At 35.2% G+C, this 21,673-nt stretch overlaps 1 protein-coding gene and 1 long non-coding RNA gene across 2 annotated transcripts in view; one reads left to right on the top strand and one right to left on the bottom strand.

The window, feature by feature from the left end:
- The first annotated feature begins 3,483 nt into the window (after positions 1–3,483).
- On the top strand, positions 3,484–6,776 carry LOC140748297 (uncharacterized). The gene has a single exon (XM_073081097.1). The coding sequence runs from the start codon at positions 3,786–3,788 to the stop codon at positions 6,681–6,683; it is 2,898 nt and encodes a 965-aa protein (XP_072937198.1). The 5' UTR covers positions 3,484–3,785; the 3' UTR covers positions 6,684–6,776.
- Positions 6,777–16,245: 9,469 nt separating this feature from the next.
- The window catches only part of LOC140748340 (uncharacterized), a 31,291-nt gene continuing 25,863 nt past the window's right edge, over positions 16,246–21,673 (bottom strand). The window contains exon 3 of the long non-coding RNA XR_012102941.1: positions 16,246–16,318. This is a non-coding gene — a long non-coding RNA (uncharacterized LOC140748340). The remainder of the gene's footprint in view (positions 16,319–21,673) is intronic.

Below are 21,673 nucleotides of genomic sequence, written 5' to 3'. Positions count from 1 at the left end.
TACCGCTCGTACCACGTGATACCAGAATTAATTCTGTATAACTAGGCAACCTGCACCCTTAGTATGAGTTTTACGTTTTTACAAAAATGATTGTTTTTGTATTTGTTTACGTATTTGCCCATACATTTCCAATCAGCGCCCCTAGCGAACTCTTTAAGAAATTATTGGAAATATATGGGAAATACATAAACAAATACAAAAACAGACATCTTTGTAAAAACGTAAACTTTTATACTAAGGGTACTGAACCATCTACAACTATGTTGTTTTAGTGTAATGGCACAGAAAAGTAACCGTTACAGTCGAAAATTTCAAGACCAAAAGTCTTTTGACAAGGTTTAACAAATGATGCTCGAATCAACAGCCAACAGATCTAAACCTCCGAGGCACGAGAGCGTACTTAAAGATTATCCACCTACTTATAAAAGTATAGTCATCCAACCAACCATTCATTTTAACCGAAGGAGAGGAAACAGTTGCAAACACACTTTATAAGAAACCGTAATTTGAAAGAAACATTTAGCCCTTTATAGCACTGTTACTCGCGTTAATAAGACGTCAACTCCTTTGAACGTCATTCCTTTACGTAATTATTTTGACACAAAGTACTATAAGATGACGCTTGAGGAAATCTTTGTTCAAAGATTTCAAAAGATATCTTTAGATACGTAACTTAAATACCAAGAATTTCTATCATACTAGCTAGAAATATCTGGTAAATGTTCCTATATACTTTTTTTTTTGCGTGGAGGTAGCAAGCGATTACATGTCGTCCACAATTTAAGTGACGTCCATGGACATCCGTAATGAACCCCAGATAACATTACTAGCTGAGGTTAGCTACAGATGCCTCTGAGGACTAGGTTGGAACGCTTCAGGTAAGTATGTCGGAACACAACTGCGCTTGACACTGCTGTTATTGGGCAAAAATGGTTTAATGGTAGTGCCCCCGGGGAGGAAACGCAAAGGATTCTATGATCTTCTTCAAATACTGATGGTATATGGTGGTACCTTAAATAATACATATAACTTTAAATAAATCTTTGAAAATCTTTGAATACATATAACTTTAGGTTATATTTTCGATTCAAAATGTTTCTCCTAAATTATTTAAGTAAGACCTACTTTCTCAAGTTTTATTCTAAGTCTAGTCAAACTCATGACTCTGAGAAATTTGCGCAACAGTAAACGTACTCATACTTTATTGTGCATAATGCGCAGATCTCGTATTTTCCCTAACAATGGAAGCGACCGAAATAGAAAAGATTCAGAAATATAGAGTTAGAGATTATACCGAGCCATTGTAATGTAAATACGTATGCACATTATTTGAATATGAATTGAAAAGTACTTCATATGACTAGCTTAGTCCCGCGACTTTGCACTAAATTATTATAACTTTGATAGTTTGATAAATATTTATCGTAAGCAAAACAAATTGTCTGTCTGTCTGTGTCTACATATGATAATGATAAAGGCTCAAGCAATTATGATGATATATTTCCTTAAAAATAAAGACTGTAACATTACATTGATTTATTATCTATCTCTGATCTCGTCAACCCATTACTGTCTCACTGCTGGGCACTGGTCTCCTCTCAAAATGAGAAGAATTAGGCCATAGTCCACCGCGCTGACCAAGTGCGTATTGGTAAATTTCACATACCTTGGAGACCTTTCTCACAAAACAATATCCTTATTCCAGCACTAAATAGTCACTCCTTATACGAAATTCAATTTAAATGTACCAGCACAGTATAGAAAGTGGGTCAGAATAAGCATACGTCGAAAGTACACGCTCAAGACTCTATTCTCACGCAAACTGAGGCAATTTGAATATAATCGGTTTTTACACTATTTCCTTCTAGAATAAGGCACGTTATTCATAATAATGAGCAAAAAGTCTTAGGATTGAAGATGGAGTCATTAGTGTACCGTTCTACTTAAGGTATCCCTTATAGGGTTTGATCTGATTACGGAAACCTTACCAATGTTTGTAGAAATAAAACATAACCTAACCTAACCCAACTTTACCTAATGTAAACTGACCTGACTTAATCTGTTCACTGTATGAATGAAGTATTATGAAAACATTCGCCTATTTCTATAACCTAGACATAACCTTCACATTGTTGACATAAAACATAACCTAACCTAACTCACGTAGAAAAATCCATCATGTAACCACTTTCTCGTGAGGGCGATTTTCTGCGTTTTTTACCGGCTTAAACTACACGATAACACAATGACGATGATAAATGTGTCAAAAAGATAAAAATAGGCTTTCACGTTATTACGCACTTCTCAAAGCATTCGCCATAAGGCGTTTTTCGCAAACAAAGATTTAAGTAGAATTTCACTAAGATTCCCACTTTATACAAATACGATTTCACAAACACTCAGAGACATAAAACAGAAATCTAAATTCATGATCTACACAATACCCAACCAGGAACCAAACCTGGAACTCTGTATCCCAACCGCAATGAAAAACATGTCATAATCCTGTGTCACAACAAGATACCTGGTTCTACCAAAGTAAACCGACACGCACAGTAGCTTCTCGGAAGGGCGTTACCTACTCATTCCCACGTGTCTGGACGTGTGCCTAGCGCATAGTAATGCAGGTCGTGAACCCGACCCTTGCATATGACTCGCCTACTTAGAATCGAATGGTACTTCTGCTTATTTTAGGCCATCTACCGACTATGCGTTGTGGCACTGACGTACCGAAAACGATGTCGAATTATAAGACGTATGAATAGATATTTTTTTTTAGAATTAAAGGCATTTTCTACTGTAGACAAATGAATAGGTACCTATGCGGTCCACGTGGTGGTTATTTATCACTACTGCCAATAAACATTTTTGTGATGAATTTTACACAAGACGAAAATCCAAGTCAAGACTTCGAACGCATTGCTTCTGAGGACTAAATTGAAACATCATGGATTCTAATTAAATAGTAGGTAATCGGAATTAGCAACACTGCCTATAAATTTTATTTTATAGACTTTAGTGTAGGATTTTATTGCGTGATTACTATATACACATTTTCACTTACATAAAATACATGTTTAACATATAAGTAATAAGAATTAGGTACTTGTAAAAGACGTGGGATATTTATGCCGATTCGCGTCTAAAATATGGCCAGTGTATTTAATTTCGTCAATAAAATCATTAGTACTCAATAAAAACAATTATAATTTACTCTCAAAAGAATATTGAAGACAAATTATAACTCAAAAATTATTTTAGAGACCAAAACTTTTTAACAGAAATTATGAATATAAATTATAATTACAAAAATATATTATTGGAAAATTATTGAAAAAATAAAGTGACAGTTTGTTCCGTATTTTATAAAATTAATAAAATGATTATTTAAACATTATTTGCCCATTTAAATGTTAAGACACAATAAAGAAGGCAATAATAATGTATTAATATATAATATAAAGTGCTTTGCGTTAATTTGTGTCTATATTTCACTGCAATACATTGCCTAGAAAACATTGTATGCCATTTTTGAAGTTTGGTTGTCAAGAAATCCTCATTAAATACACTATATTTCAATAAATGCAAGAATTTATGATATTTACTGAAGCTAAAACTGAATAAAGCTATAACGAGAATCCTTAAAAAAACGTGGTGGCGATCATAACAAACTATGTCAACTTTCAGATCAAGTGTTTCAGTTATGTGAAGTGATTTTTTAAGTGTTTATTTTTAGTTTTGTTTTTCGATTATAATTTGTATGTTCTATAGTTTTAAGTCTGTTAATGCCCGTTGTTCCTGTCCCAAGCGCAGGCAACTGTAGCCAGCATAGCGATGTTGTCTATCCAAATTTAGTTCAGTGTAATTTATGTTCCCAGCCAAGATTTTTCAAAGGTACAAAAGGATTGAACATTCATATCGGTAGAATACATAAAGATGTATCTTATCGAAATGATTGTTCAACTTCTCAATTCCAACCATCTCTTCCCAATTCATGCCCTATTTCTGTAAATAAATCATTTTCCGAAACCCTAAGTTTTTTTAAAAATAATGTGGCAATAGTAAAACGAATTCCAAGAGGTGCTCGTATTACTGTTGCCACAAGTCTTTCTAAAGCTATACGTAATGCAATTTCGCAAAACTCTGTCGAAAGCTGGGAGCATCTTTTGACATTTGTATATTTTAAATTACATGCAAAAAAAAATGGAAATAAATCTCTAACGAAAATTATTAAATCAAATTGCACAAACCCTACTTCTTTAGACATTTTTTCAAAACAAAATTTATCTTTCAGAAACATTTACAAGAAAATCGAAAACAAAATTAATGACGGTGACATCAAAGGTGCTTCAAATTTACTTTTTTCCAACGACACCATCGCTCCTGACTCCTCAGATACCCTTTCGGCTCTAAAAGACAAACATCCAACTGCTCCATTAGCACTTCATCTCCCAGATCCTCCCCTTCCTGACGACAACTTCCTGCAAGTGAATATGAAGGAAGTACTATCTGCATTAATGTCCTTCAAGCATGGCTCTGCTGGCGGTCTGGATGGTTTTACTCCGCAGCACTTAAAAGACCTCACGTGTGGTGCAACAGGCGAGGCTGGCAGAGTCTTGCTTGAAGACATTACACAATTAATAAATTTCATGTTACAAGGCAAAGTAAATAACGACATTACCGCCATATTATATGGCGCAAATATTTGTGCCTTAAAAAAAAAAGATGGCGGTATAAGGCCTATTGCTGTGGGCTGTACGTTTCGTCGGCTTGCTTCCAAAGTCTGTTGTAAGCATATAGGAAGTACTATTACTGAAAAATGCTCTCCAATACAACTAGGCTTTGGAAGCAAAGGTGGTTGTGAGGCTGCAGTTCACGCAACACGAACGTTTTTATTAAACAAAGGAGGTGAAGTGCTATTGAAGCTTGATGTCAAAAATGCATTCAATTCGGTTGATAGGGGTCCCCTGCTAAGAGAAATTAAAAACAATGTTCCATTTATTTATAAATATATTTGGCAATGTTATAGTTCACCATCAAAATTAATGTATCGCAATCATTCCATTTCGTCTTCAGTTGGTTGCCAGCAGGGTGACCCCCTTGGGCCGGCCATTTTCAGTTTGGCTATTCATCCAATCATATCACGATTAAATTCTAAATTAAATGTCTGGTATTTGGATGATGGCACTCTAGGTGGTGAAGTGAGTTCTGTTCTAGGTGATTTGGAATATTTAATACATAAATTTAAAGGAATTGGACTGGACATAAATTTTTCAAAATGTGAATTATACATAAATTCTGCAATATCTCAAGAAGAAAAGAAACAGATAATTAATAAGTTTAACTTTTTGGCCCCAAATATTAAAATTCTCGACAAGGACTCTCTTCACTTACTAGGTGCACCTGTTTTTGCAGATTCAATTCCTTCATTCGCCCAAAATCAAATTCAAAATTTTCACAACGTTTCAGACAGATTATTTAAAATTAATTCTCATATGGCATTATTCCTTATTCGTAATTGTCTATTTGCCCCTAAATTTATATATTTTCTTAGATGTAGTCCCTTTTTCAAGTTTTCGAACATTTTAAATGACATTGATACCATCATCCTTAACACATTATCATCAGTATCTAATTGTCAAATTTCGGACCGCGCTTGGACCCAAGCCTCTTTACCTATTAGATACGGGGGTTTGGGAGTACGCAAAATTTCTAGTGTTTCTCTCCCGGCATTTTTGTCTTCAACTCATAGTACACAAGACCTAGTTTCGAAAATTTTATCAAAATCACTAATTACCTACGACGTTGCGTACATGAGTGAAGCCAAATCTGCTTGGGTATTGGCCTGCCCAAATCAAAATTATCCCAAATTATTACACGTCCAAAAATTATGGGACGAGCCCCTCTGTAAATTAACCCATGAATCACTTTTGAATTCGACAGATGGTATTACAGAGCGGGCTCGTCTTTTAGCAGTATCGGAGCGAGAGTCAGGTTTCTGGCTACAGGCTCTTCCATCGAGCAACATAGGGACTCTTTTGGATAATTCCACTTTGTCCCTATGTGTGTGTCTGCGTCTTGGCTTAAAAATAAATGAGCCACATCGTTGTGTCTGTGGAGAAGGCGTCGGTCAGTCTGGTCATCACGGTCTGTCGTGTCAACGCAGTGCCGGCCGTATGTCGCGCCACGCAAGCATCAACGATGTCATCCGTCGGGCCCTTGTCACCATCAACGTACCGGCCACTCTAGAGCCGAAAGGTATAGTGCGTGATGATGGCAAGCGGCCTGATGGATTGACACTCGTGCCCTGGAAACAGGGGAGGTCCTTGGTATGGGATGCCACATGTGTTGATACCATGGCTCCATCTCATATACAGGCGACCTCGATGCGTGCTGGAGCGGCGGCTGAATCTGCTGAGGCTGTGAAGCGGCGCAAATATGCTAACATCTCACAGAGTTACATGTTTGTGCCTTTCGCAGTCGAGACGATGGGACCGTGGGGACCAGAAGCGAAGCATTTCTATAAAGAATTGTCTTCGCGCCTGATTGAGGCCTCCGGTGACCCAAGAGCTGGAGCTTACCTCGGCCAACAAATTAGTTTGTCAATTCAGCGAGGTAATGCTGCTAGTATCTTGGGTACACTTCCACGGGGCAGCGATTTGGCTCATTTATTTTATTTATAAATTTTAGTGTTAATTGTATTCGTTTTATTTTATTTTAAATAGTGTTAAATTGTTTATTGTTTAAATTTATATTGTTATTAAACTTAAATAAAATTGTAAACTATAGCGATTATCTATTACAAAAATAAATTGGTCTTCGAAATGGTAGCTTAACATACCTCTATTCCTCTTAATTTTTTTTCATCAAAAAGCACTTTGACATAATAATCACGTTAAATCTCTTACACGACTTGTACTTATCATAACTTAACCGCGCTTAACTTGTATAAGCATAACAAAATTATACTTAACTAACTTCACATGTATCGTATGTAGGCCATAGATGTAGCTTAATTATCGAAGAGCTCAGCTTCATTAATTATAGCGGGATCGTATCTTAGAGTAATTGATTGCTTCTCTTTGTTAAACTAATGTGTTAGGATTGCCAAACGGTTGTAATAAATTTTCGATTTAATTATGCTTGGGAGATGAGAGTGAAAGTGTAAGGCATATTCACATAATTAACTCCTTTGTCTCGTAAAGGCTAGCGCACACGTGCATGGGGAGAAGTTATTTTTATTACGTAGCTAAAGTGAGAAACGGTTAAGCAATATTGGTTAGAGGTCACTACTGCCTACTATCTACGGCATCGTTACTAGCGACTTTAAGGTCATGTATGTTCAGTACCCTTACCATGACTTTTTACGTTTTGACAAGTATTTATTTATTTATTTATTTATTATCACATAAAATAAAGCAATAAAACATTACAGAAACTCCAATTCGTTTTAAAGTTTTGCAATGTACTCTCCTACCGCGCTGCGAAGTTCAGCAAGGGGAGTGCAGAAAATGTCAACAGCTGGACACCATTCCACCAAGCCATTGAAACAAATACCAAAACAGTCATATTTGTCAAAACGTAAAAACTCATGGTAGGAGTACAGAAATAAGTACGCGTCATATTAAGCTTTAAGTCAAAACACTAACCTATAAACTTTACCAAACCACTACTAAGTAAAAAACATAATTTTACTGTAAACTATAAAGTATAATATTCACAATGATGAAGTTGACAAACCTCTAATTGGAAATTTGGACAGACTTTAATTTTATAACTTCTTATTTTTAGAGAAAACAACTTCCTAAGACAATAGTTGGATTCGAGAATGCGTTTGTGTACTCACATTTTCTTGACGGGTAATGACCACATACGAGTACCATTGAAGGTAATAGAACCCTTTGTTGTTAGACTCCGGTGGCACCACCGTCACACCTATTTCTGCCTAATAACAGCAGTATTAGGCGCTGCTGTGTTCCGTTTTGAAGGGTGTGGTTAAGGGAGACATACTTTTCCGAGGCATTCCAGCTAAGTCCTTAGGGGTAACGGCCGATCTCAGGTAGGAATATCTAATCCTATCTGAAGTTGATTACAGATGTCCATGGGCGGCAGTAGCCACTTACCATCAGGCGGACTGCATGCTCGTCTGCTAGATACTCCTATATTATAAAAAAAAAATCAAGTGCACTGCATGCTTATTTCCTGTCCAGTCCTATAGAAAGTAGGTACATTTGTTTTGAGTTTTAGTATTTAATCTGCACACCCACACACATTTTATTATTAAGATTATGTCATGGTTATTATTATATTAAGTGATAATATTGTTAACACGGCTGTCAAACCTGTTGTACTGAACATTATCATAATAATCTCAAGTATGCAAGCTCAAATAATTGGCCAAGTACGACTCGAACTCGCACATGGAGGGTTCCGCCAACATTTTGATATTTTTTTATTTTTAGTATTTGTTATTATAGCAGCCACTGAAGTAAATACATTGTGAAAATTGGAACTGTCTACCTATTACGGTTAAATTATTTTATTAGCGGTTTTTTGTATGACGACCCCCATTTATTTTCAACATTTTTTTATTTTTAGTATTTGTGATAGCGGCCGTCATTATGCATTCTCTGTCAAAATTCAAGTGTCTACCTATTACGGTTCCAGATATAGAACCCTGTGACGGACGGACAGACGGACAGACAGCGAAGTCTTAGTAATAGGGTTTCGTTTTTACCCTTTGGGTACGGAACCCTAAAAGTCATGCACATTAGTCATACCCATTACAAATTGTTAAAAGTTCATTGAAATCTATTTATTCTTAACTGTGATTTTCGAATAGGTTTTCGATGCAGGAACACGTCATATGTGCGGGAAAAAACGTCTCCTTATGATGTGGGTGGAGGCAAATTCTAGCAAAAAAGGATCAAATTATTCCTACCATGTATGTAATGGTCACTAGTCCCAATTATAGAATAGGTTTGAAGATATGTTGTGGCCTTGGTATTTAAAATTGTCTACCAATAATTTTAATGGTAGTTTTAAGGTAAAACTGTGGTGTTGACCTAGAGTGTTCCCACTTTCTTCTTCCCCTAGGATGTTGTAGAAAACAGTCAAAGGACTAAAACCAGGAGATGGATAAAGTGTTCTTGAAAAATTACTCCTGAACAGCATACTCTAAAACCAACACCTGTCAACGAAGTCCGATTTCTGACAAAAGCTAAAAAAATAAACATAAGTGTTTTTGCATCCTGGTCATAATCGTGACGATATTGAGGTGGCCAAGAACACAACTAATATTAAATCAGAATAAAGCCTTATATCATTTTGAACGTACTTTAAGTTGGTATGCAATCCATCGTATTTTATGGACAGCTGTCACTAAACAAACATCAACACTTGTTGCTTAATACCAACGAGATTAAATACATTGTTTTTCATACGAAAGTTTTATCATGCTAAACATTAACACCATCTCGGATTGATTGACGGTTTTCAGTAGAGACAGATCGACTTACTACCAATTGGTAATAGCACATGGGTGAAATTTTAATAGTATATAGCTTCATTTCTTTGTTCAAGCCACAGATAGGTAATTGGTAACCTTCAAAAACCTTTAATAACATTAACTATGTAGAGTCGTCTTCAATCCTACGCTCGGAAAAGCCAGGAAATTAATTTATTTTATACAATAAATTGAGATGCCGTGCCCGCGGTAGTATTGTTAGATAAACGAGCACGATACCGTGTCACGCATGCAAAACTTATTTCTATCTTCATTTTGACCCACAAGAGATAGGAATAATAACAAATGCCGTCATATTTGAACTTACTCCATTTATTGGGTTTTTTATTGCGTTCGATGTCCTACTTTCAAAAGAATTAAATTACAACGACTAGCAAGAGGCTGTTCCAAAGAATAATGCAATATGAACATGGGTATCTACTATCTACGAGTGGTATAACAATAACTCATTAATTAAAATGTAACTTTCTAAATTAGATTAGAACTTGCTATCAGAACAACAATAGCGATAAACTATACAAATTTAATCTCACACGGAAAAAGTGCAACTTGCGCCCTCTGGACGATTTGAACTAGACTTTAGAAAGATCATCTGTCACATTAAACGAGGCATGAATGCGTCATCGTTTATTCCGCGGAGAAACAAAACGATTGAACAAAGAGCTATCTAATCCGTTTATTCGTTTATACTGAGCTAAGGCACATTCGGGCATCAATCACTCCGTTTGAAACCACTTGGCCGTAATCTACCGACCGTGTGAACGCGGTCAGATGTTGCTCCGACCGATCTATATTTTATAGACGTTGCAACAGTCCTGAGGAACGAACGACGGAATGGCGTTGTAACTCTGTTCCCACCTGAAAGCGACGCCTTTGTGCGAATGTGTACGGTTTTGACTAAGAAGTGTGTAGAATGCTAGTTTGTTATTGTTATTTAAATTTGAAAATTCTGCAAGTTATTTTCTGTGTTCATTTTTCCTAAAGAATGATTGAAAACTGCTCTTTTGAAAATATTTATTATTTTTGCATGTAAAAATACATATGTCAATGTCAAATATAAAATTCAAATAATTTTAAATTTGGGAAGTGGTGGAAGTTTGGTAGAGAAACATATTTGTATAATTGGTTAATGCCGTTTCCAAAGGATAATTAGTGATTTTTATTTTCATAACCTAAATATATTACCAAATTAAGCCTATATTATAAAGATGAATACTAACATCTGAACCAGAAACTCCATCATTCAATTGCTTCTGTCTATTATTTCCGCATCATTATCTGATAAATTAAAATATAACTCCCACTTAGGAAGTTGAAACTTAAGGCGTCGGCGTAATGTTTGTTTTGACAGTGGCATTAGTTTCCAACGTGCTTGGCCATCGTGACCGGCGGGGCCCGGGGTCACCTGCAACGCCGCCGCAGCCGATATACGATTGGGGAAGCGAGAAAATATTGGCAACAAGAAACGAAGACCACGGGAGTCACGTCTGAACGAAACGAGCGATTGAGACACCATTTTGACTCCTAAATGAGTTCGTTCACACTAGTTCACTCAGTCGTTCGTTCACACGAAGTTCACGGCCGCCTTAGAGCCTGCTTAGGATGCTAATGTATGTATGTAGGATGTGGGCAGGTAGATACGTAAACTAATTTGTTATACCTAAACTATGCGTCTATTCTCTCGCCTCGGCGAACATTCGTCTTGCGTAATTAATTTATCGTTGTTGCTATTCGAAATATTGCAAACAAATTAATAAGGTCGATGATATTGTTATTTAAAATTAATAATTAGTTAATACGAAATAGTCGATATTCTAAAATTATAATGGGATTGTCCGTCTCTATCGAAGACTTGTTTGCGAATGATTTAATCATGATAACAGTTAAATGGATAGGGTAGTGGTGATTCACAGTTCTGCTTAATTTGTTTGTCGGCAAAGCTAGATAATTCTAACGCTTGTAGAATACATTTTACTTAACGACATTACTAAGAAGAGTCGCAAGTATAATACAAACAGTTGTAGCCGTAAATCGACACATATGTAATTATAGCTCTACAACACCTGAATAATAACATGAAGTATCAATATTATTTGTTTAAATAAAAACTAATCTCTCGCAAGATCCACATTCAATAGGAAGATACCTAAATACTTAATGGGACACTGATGATCGTTTCATACATATTGATTTTTCTCTATTTGTACTTATACTTTATGTTTCATTTTAATAACTAGAATATGTAACGGAAAAATAATAGGACAATGTAATGTAATTAATTGCTTTAGCCTCCGTCAACGAATTAATTAAATAATTTTCTGTATAAGACTATAAGGAAATCATAAATTAATCGGTAGAATTATTAAGTTTCGAGTACAGTTGAAACCGGTACGAATGCACGCGTTAGATCGAGTGCAAGCTATTTAAACAGTAACAGTGGATGCGCTGTCCCACGGGTCTCACGATTTCTTCACGACGTACCAGGGCGGCAGTGAACCTGAGAGCTCTCTCCCTATTGTTAGCTCTTTCCCACGATCAACACAAAGAGAAAACTCAAATCGATTTTATTAATAAACGCGGAATCTCTTCGCAATTATGCGCTCCTAGTTGATAAAACAGAAATGTTAAGGGTTTTAAAAATTAATATTTTTACTTAAACATCTATTAATTGAACTGAAATAACTTTTGAGAACTAAATCATGAAAGAATTGCAACAAAAACAATATTACTTTGGCTTACTTTTATTGTATAGCAACCAGTAGGTACCTAAATTACTTAAGTAAATATAATTGGTACTTTGTTCGGTGCCACACTTAATTATTATAATTATGATACAAATTAACAAAAAAGTTACGTAATTTACTGGCGACGTGTTTTCTTAAGAGCCGCCAACTATTTTTTTATTTCTTACAAAGTATCGTTCATAATACGACCAAGATCAATGCCTCTAATTAATTTCGTATTATCGCTCCATACATTTTTAAACCAACATTCCAACTAACAATAGGGGCATGGTAGGTATCCATGGCGTAGGAAGTAATCGATATATTCTATTAATAAACACAGCAGTCCGTCTGTATATTATTTCCTCGTTTGCCAAGATCGAATCTCGATTAGTATATTGGCTTAGTAATCGATACATTTTCGTCTTCGCTATGACAATTAAATATTGTTTAAACAATGAAGTACTGTAAGATGATGGCGTGATATAATCTTCATTTACTTTGACGGTTTGGTTTGGACCGTTAAAACAGATTCTGTGATTAAACAACGATATTATAACCTTTGTGTAAGGTTCGACTTCATCTTTGAAGTAATAAGATTTCTAATGATATTTGATGTTACTTATAGGTACGTATCATAACAGTCATGCCGGTAATACTTATCACGCTAAGTTTGCAAATATTTGACCATACGAAATAATTTTACACACAACACAATAATTACATTTGCACTACACGTATATGTACGAGAAACGTATAAAAGTAACGCATAAAATTCAAAATCAGTACAAATAAATCGAAAAAATCCACGTGATCCAAATAATGACGTAAATCTCAGATATTATTCTCCGAAAAATTCCCCACGAAATCAAACAATCGGTCTTTACAAAGGATTTAACAGATGAAAGTGCTAACTGTTGAGCAAAGATTTAAACAAATGTAGTGTAAAAATAACAAGCGCAGTCAACTCCACTTAGAGGTAATACGTGAGCATTTCATTTTGGGGTTACCCGCTTTGTACGTGTATTATACAAATCCGACGAGAAATATGGTTGTCAAGTGCTTATTATGTACAGTTGGACGGACTCTACGAAAAAGTATTTTGCCCACTTCTTACACAGAATGGATTTTAGGCATTTTTTTATCATTTGATTCAATGTTTGTGCAAGCATTGCCTAAAGTTATTGCCTAAAGCTTGTGATCGATCGAGAATAAAATGTAAAAATAAATTGCTACTTCTTTCTTTAACCTCAAAATTTCATATACATTATTTTCATAAAATCCCGAGTTGTAGGTTTTGTATTTTGGTCAAAGTTACAAATGTTATACCTATCAGGGGCGTAAATAAGATAAATTTAATAATCTATTTATTTTAGATCCCTCCTTAGCAAAAATTCAGTGACCTTTCTTTTTTATGAATTAAGAAAATGAAAATTAAGACATTTTTATTTGACATGACAATTTATTTTTATTATTAATTTTAATTTTAATACTATTAAGATTTAATAATTATTACACTTTGAAGTGGCAACCCTAAGTCAGTCAACACAGAAGTGCTCCACAGTAAACACGGTATTGTGGCCGATTCGTTGGTACTATTCAAATATTTACTGAAACCTGCCGCTATCACGCGTACATCGCTATTGTCTTAAGATTTATAGCAATTCCCTTTGAGTTCCTCTATGGTACGGTTTGGGTTCCATATTTAATTTATGGTCACTTCTAGGGAAGGTTTTTATAATTAATCTAATATTAGTTATTTTATTCGTAGCGAGTGTTATGTTATTCGAGCATTGTATGTATGTGTCAATCTTTGGCCCTCCAATCTAAACGTATTGACGGATTTCAACAAATGAGGTGTTGTTGGTTTCGTCCAAATTTTGGGATTAATATAGGCTATGAAATGAAATGAAATGAAATGAAATGAAATGAAATGAAATGAAATGAAATATATTTATTTTGTATAGGCCAACGGCGGCACTTACAAATTGTCAGTTACAATATTTTCTTAAACTACTACCGGATCGGAACGCGACCTCTACTGAGAAGATCCGGTAAGAAACTCAGTGGGTTTGTCTTTTTTAATTTTAAAAATATTTTTTCTCTTTTTAATTTTTTTTAAATGCCATTATTTTTAACATATAATTAATAAAGCATTAGCTTCAGTATCTTGCTTTACATTTATCTAAAAAAAGAAGTTTGCTATACCTAAGCAGTCGGCTACTATGGCCTATATCCCTCTCACTCTGAGAGGCGATCTATGATCTTAAGTGGGACAAAAAGGGGTTGACGATAACGACATTTTTTTACAATGAACATAATAACATAGGTATTTTAACATTTTACATATCAAAGAAATTTTAAAATTGTAGTAATAATTTCAACAAGCCTACAATGAAAGTCAAACGGCGTCAAACTAATGAATTACCAATTTTCTGTACATATTTCATATTATAAATCGATAGATGTAACACTTCAATCGATATCGACACTTGAAGACAGTAATTTGTGTACATAAATTCAAAGAGTCAATGTATCTTCGCCGTCTATAATTCGAAGGCTTCAATGCAATCGCACATACAGTTAGTTCTGCGTAGCAACATTGTCGGTTCTGATGAAAACTATTCGCCTTATCGAATCTACGGTTGCGTTGCGCCAAGGCCGTGAATAAGGAAGTTAACACACTAGCGACAGTGAAAATAGACGAGGGAAGATTTGTGTCAGCAATCGACCTTGATGTGACAAGCCCTGAAGAAGGGGGATAAAGCAGGGTACTCACACTTGCCGCAGAGACCTGCCGTGGCGATGATCCTTAATTATCTCCTTAATTGTGATGCATATAGGCAAGCAGGAGCAATTTCCAAAATCGGACCCAGCGGCAGGGTGGCAAGGGCGCGAGACCCGTCTTGGTCTATAGATTGCCCCTGCCGTCTTATCCTAAGCAGGTCAACATACTCTGGAACACTGCATGACAGGCAAGTGTGTAGAGATGATGCCGATATCACCACAACCGCCATGCACCCTAGATTGTCCCTGCGACAGGTGTGAGTAGGCCATTTAGCAGTCGACGGCGGTCGTTAACGAATGACTACGAGAGTTGAACACCATCGACGATTGTCAGCTGTCTCAACAATTAGTCTTTGGTCGGTCGTCGACTGTAGCATCGTTAACGTCCGTCAAGTTTTATCGACTGTCGTCAGCCACCGTCGTTTGCATGGACAGTCGCTCGTGTAATAGCTTCCTAACTAAACAAGAATCATATCAGTCATTTCACGTAGACGACGCGGCCTGTTTAGTAAAACGCGTTATAACAGTGTCACCTAGTGCAGGGCGAAATGAATAAACTAAGTGTTACCCGATTGTATTCGTCATGTAAAGTTGTAAAGGCCAATGCCATCCCATCAATCATCATACAAATATTAAGTACAAAACTTACAAAAGCCAAACATTCTCCAGGATAAATAATGGGTGAAAGTTCTGGATGAGAGACTTTTAATAACATGGAAATGATTTGATGATTGTGATACTGTAGAGTCTAAGGAGTCCTCAGTACTTTTATTGATACGCTGTACTTAGGTACTATTTAAATGAACCTAAGTTTAATACTATGTAACATAAATTTTCAACTATGGTAAAGTGATAAAGCAACCTTTCCTAGATTTAAAATGCCTCAAAACCTGGTTAATCATAGATTCTTTAAAGATGTTAAAATTAAGTAATTCTGACTTTCGAATTGAATTTGACTGAATTTAGAAATGTCCTTTAAGACATCGGAAAAGTCTATCATTGGTAAAACATGACCATTACGCCATATTAATGAAGATTATTGTTATGAGAATGCTCTATTTATGAATAGTGTTTTTGAAAACAAGGAGCATTTATTCCTGTAGAGAAAACAGTCATAATTTGTTTACTTACACAATAGAATGAGTACGATACTGTCGTGTGACGTAATCATTACATTCATACAACAATATTTACACTAACATACCTTACGTCGTATTATCCCATCGCATTCTCGACTCGCGTTATTTCCCAGAATAAATTCCGATCGGGGAAATTCGTTCATCTGAAACAATTAAATATTCTCATTATTCACAACGCATTCCTAGTAAAAAACGTGTTTTACCAACACGAACGTGTATTTTATATAAACATTTTAAACGTGGAAAAAACATCGCGATCCGATAGACAAATAAGTACTGAAATTTCCATTTTTATGCGCGCAAATGACACATTAGATTTTATCTCTGTTACGCGAAAGTAAAACAGGATGTGTGTTCCTGTGCGAGCGGGATGGAGAATGACCTGTCTAGTGCGTCTTCACAAAAAGGGCGAGCAGTTGGCGGGCGCACCGGGCTCACACCTGCGGCCGGCACATGTCGGCCAGCCACCCCTTATGCACACGTGCTATCCTGGTACTCATTGTCACTTTTTACGTCAAAACTCTTTTTGTTGTCGATGAAAAATATTTTTAAGTAAATGACTTTGTGTTGGAGCGTAATTCCTCGTGTCTGGAGGTATCTGTTAACCAACGAAGTTTCGGACCCTTTCGAAAGTTCTATGCTATTATCGTTGTAAAATTTGACATTTTGGTTCGATGAAATAATTTTGAAATTATCTTTTCCGGCGATATTTAAGTGGGATTTCGGAATTGTTCGCTTTTTATTAAGCTCATCGGAAACGGACATCCGTAAATATACTGGAGTAGACTATCCGAAAATTTTAACGAAACTACTAATTTCTACTACTACTTACTAACAATTTGTATATCTACATACTATAAAGATATTGAAATATACAGTAGCAACAAAAATTTAACCTATTTGCCTTAAAAAAAATTTTTTTATTTAAAAATAACCTTAATAGTTTACCGTCAAGATAAAATCGACAGCATGTCAATACGTACGAACAATTAATAATAGAGCGCTAACAAGTCAATACATATGCAATACGTGCCGGTCCCCGTGTATTTGGATTCATGAGTTCACTAATGGTCAAATTATTCAATACCTACATGAGTTGCATCGAAAAGAACATATTTGAAACTTTCACAGCGTATAAGCATGTTTACGTTTCGTATTATGATTTTTTGAATACAATCTTTACGGGAACATACGTGATAATACGAATTGACAAAAATGTATATTTCTACCGTCTTCTCAAACAAATGGCTGCAAAATTTAATTTCGTTTATTTTGTTACAAATGTCTTATTTTACCAAAAAATGCATAAAGTAGAGTTAGCATAATAATTTAGGTTATCAGAACCCGCTTAATACCACAACTGATGGTCACTTTATTTAGATCCAAATTAATGTTGAAAATAAGCTCAAGATCTTGACCAGAACTACAAAATATAACGGTTTCATATTCATTTATAAAACAGGCTAATACCTTCTCAATTGAGAAGAGTCTTACGCAAAAATATTTGAGCTCACAGCTCTTTCTTTCCTTGTAGTTACCGAAGTGAACTCGTTAAACGTGTAAAAAAAATAACTAATATGAACATGCCCTAAGGGCAATGCTAATGTATTTTTCTATTCTAATATATTAGTACATTAATAGTTTGCTCGCGGCAGCGCATGCATGCCTCCCTAATGCTAATCGAAATTACACACATAACACGACAAATTTTATTAAGAATTATTTATTAGAATTATTAATTACAAACATTATGGTTTTTAGGTACTAAGAAAATACTATGGTACATTGTCACAAAACCTCTTCTTGTTACCAAAAGTATCGCTTGTGTAATATCCTACTCCTAATATCGTAAAATACTAATATATTAACAAAGAATCAATAAATAACTTATCTATTATTTAAAATATCCCTTTCGAAACGTCACAGATATTACCGCTTAGTAAAGCCCATAATATCGAATATTCAATATATTACAATCTTAATATAGTTTAAGTACACATAATAATTTATCTACTACTTAGGCACTACACTTTACATATTGTCACTAATCGTGATAGTACGTACAGTCTCCCCAAGTATGTAGAGTAGAGTAGAGTCACCAATGTAGAGTCACCACTTGACATTACCCTAATATCTTATTACTAATATCGCTAAATCCTAATATTATTATACGAGTACTACATAAATTAACTTCTACCATTTAACAAAATATCGTGACGATACGAGTATGTCAAGTATTCTGAAGCATGTTACAAAAATTATCGCTTTTCAAAATTGTAAATAGGGCGAGCGATGTCGCTACACGAGCGATATCGCTACACGAGAGATATAGGAAACGAGTTACGTGAAAACCGTTTATACGAGCAAATATCGTTAGAGCAACATAAGACACACAACCCGAACGGCAACTTTAGCAATTTTCAGCAGTTTAGATGTTTTTGATCCATTGAGCCAAAAACTTACAGTCTCCAACGTTTCTCAAACTGAAACACAGTTCCAAAAGACATTATCTATCACAGTCAAACTACAAAACGTTCTAACTTAATATACAAACCTATGTCCTTTACTTTTAAAAGGATAAAGTGAAGTGCTAATTTAAATTACACACATTAGAGGTCGAATAGAGAAAGGTATTAGAGGCCTAATATATTAGAAAACATTGGTAAAAACCTCTCGCTCTATTTTTAGTAAGGTTGAGTAAAAAGTCTCGACTATGGTCTGACAGGTTACGGACATATTAAAGGTCGTATAGAGAAAGGCATTAGTAATAAGTCCATATAGAGTTTGATAAACCTTCAATTAAAAGATTAGAGTGTATGTTCATTTAATTTTATTTAAGTGGTTTTCCGCTATGTGGTTTGCTATGTAGCTAGAATTTGCCTCGTTGATAAAATTCATTGTCACAAGTAGCATACAAATTTTCTCTGCCACAAATTTTAAATTTCGAATTTGCTTTTGCTTTTGCTTTTGATTTTGCCATAAACGAAATTGTTAGTTAGTTGTTTGTAGACTATAGAAATATGTAGACGTCTAGTAAGCAAGTAATTTGTGTGCAGTGGTTTGCGGAAAAAACGGGGAAAAGTCGCAAAAACCCGCTTACTAACTGGATGGGAACGCACCTGTTTGGTCGTATTTGCCCGCCATTTTACGAGTATGGAACTTAGGCTTAGTGTACAATGACGTAATTATTTATTTAATTGATTTATTTTGTGGTGAAATAATTGTAAAGAATATTTGTAATCCACTTCAAGATTTTTTTGCAGTTGAAGAGGAAAACAGGTTTTCAGTCACAGTAAGTGATCACTATCGCCTATGAATGTCTATAATTAACCAAATAAGTTTAGAGTTGTAACCGAGATTAGAAATAGACGTAGTAGTCCCACACTCAAACCACCAGGAGTTCTCCTACCTTTAAAATCTAGAATATTAGTTCTTTCTACGAATCTTACCGCCTTTAATCTATGCCGCACGTATTTTTGGTCGTCAGTGGATCCTTAACATTGGGTAGATGGAACAATCTATATAATTTTAGTATACTATTAACAACTATACATTTTATTATGTAACGGGTACTCACGATATGCGTTTTTTATTGCCGATATTTCGACCCAGTTGCATGGATCGTGGTCACGGCGAAACTGAGGTGGAGGGGAGAAACCGTTGACAAGTACTAGTGGTAGATTAATCTATCTACCCTACGTCTAGTTCGTTTTTCTTTTCTAGGTTTCATATCACGACACACAACACTGACAATATCCTTACGCACCGTACTTTGCACTATTTGTGACTAGCACAAACTAACCACTGGATTCCACGTTTGGGCTAACTTAAAACCATCTTCTCTATTGAAGTTCCTAGGATGTTTCTTGATCTCTATTGCTTCTCTTACTAAACGAGGAAAGTAATGACGCTCAGTGGAGATCACCTGAGGTTTGTGTAATTTTAGTCTAAAATCAACTATACATAGATTATATACTCCTTATTCTTAAGTGTATAAAACACACGTAAATCATAAATTACCGCAATATAAACCCAGCTTAACATTACGTTTTAATATACGAGGACGATTATTCCGCGTAATGGCAGTGACAATTTGAATTGGGGTACCTTAATGCGTACTCAGGAGTATTTCTGAGAAAAACTTATTTATATATGAAGTAATGAAATCATTTTTAAAAGCATGTTTGTAGAAATATGATTAAGAGCTTACCGAATAACTCAGACACAAGAATTGTGTAGCTTTTTGTATTATAATATATATGTTGTGGTATGCAATAAAGAATGTATTTTTGTATTGTAGTCACCCAAATATTATGTTGCAATGCGAGTCAACATAATAGGATAACAAAATGTATAACAAATATATCTTCTTAATTCCACAAAAATGTGTAAGTAAACAGGTCAATTAACATGCAAAAGAGTAAACTTTTAAAGTCACTACATAAAGAATAAGAATCGAAATATAAACAACGACGAGCCGACAACATCATATTTACAACGCGTTTACCGTTTAAAATAACAGGGATTATAATAAAACCTTAAAAACAGCCCGCTTAACGTCCTCAAGTCGGTTGAATTAGCGAAATTATACAAATGGAGATTATTATCGGAACTTTTTGGCAAAATCCACACCTTTTTACCTTCACATTTCATTATCGTCAGGGTGGTCGATCCGGATAAAACCAAAGGACAAATATATACGGAATTATACAAAACAGATTAAGGAAATGCACGATTCAAAAAGTGGGGAATTTATGCTAATGTACAGTGTACTGGTCGGAACAATGACTCAAGATTCATAGTAACTTATGGTAATGTATCATAGAAATAGGAGTATTGCTCCATTATAATTTGTTGGAACTTCATCGTTTTATATAGTGAAAGTAGCAGTGGATTGACATCCATTATTAACCCACTGTTGTTCTGGTGGGGTTGGTCTCGAAATCAGACAGGTCCTAAGTAATAAAATAATACGTGAAGATCTCTCAAACATGTGCATTTAATCATAATTATCGATTTTTAACATGCGTATAATTTGACTGCTAGTGAGAGAATTCGACCTCTCGATCGAGGGGTCCGAGGTTCAAATCCCAAGCACCACACCTCTGATTTTTCAAAGTTATGTGCCTATTAGAAATTAATTATCACTTGCTATACGGTGAAGGAAAACATCGTAAGGAAACCTGCCAACCTGAAAGATTTTATAAACAAAACTCTAAGGTGTGTGAAGTCTACCAATACGCACTTGGCCAGCGCGGTGGACTATGGCCTAATCCTTCTCATTCTGAGAGGAGACCCGTGCCCAGCAGTAGCACAATAATGTGTTGATAATGATGATGAGAGAAACCAAAATATATTAAGGTATCACAAGTAAGTAAGGTATATTAAGGCTTTTCTCCTGATTTTATAGATTTCTTTGCATTCATTTATTTCTATGCACTTATGCATTTATTTCTATGCAGACTGTAGACCTAACTTAACGATAGGTGGCAACTGCC

The sequence above is a fragment of the Epargyreus clarus genome, unplaced genomic scaffold (assembly GCF_041222505.1).
Source record: "Epargyreus clarus isolate Ecla_fem2 unplaced genomic scaffold, WU_Ecla_fem_2.2 ptg000015l, whole genome shotgun sequence".
Classification (NCBI taxonomy): domain Eukaryota; kingdom Metazoa; phylum Arthropoda; class Insecta; order Lepidoptera; family Hesperiidae; genus Epargyreus; species Epargyreus clarus.
This window is presented reverse-complemented; position numbering and strand designations above follow the sequence as displayed.

Coding starts and splice junctions, on each gene's coding strand:
- LOC140748297 (XM_073081097.1), top strand. CDS start 3,786: ATGCCCGTTGTTCCTGTCCCAAGCGCAGGCAACTGTAGCCAGCATAGC.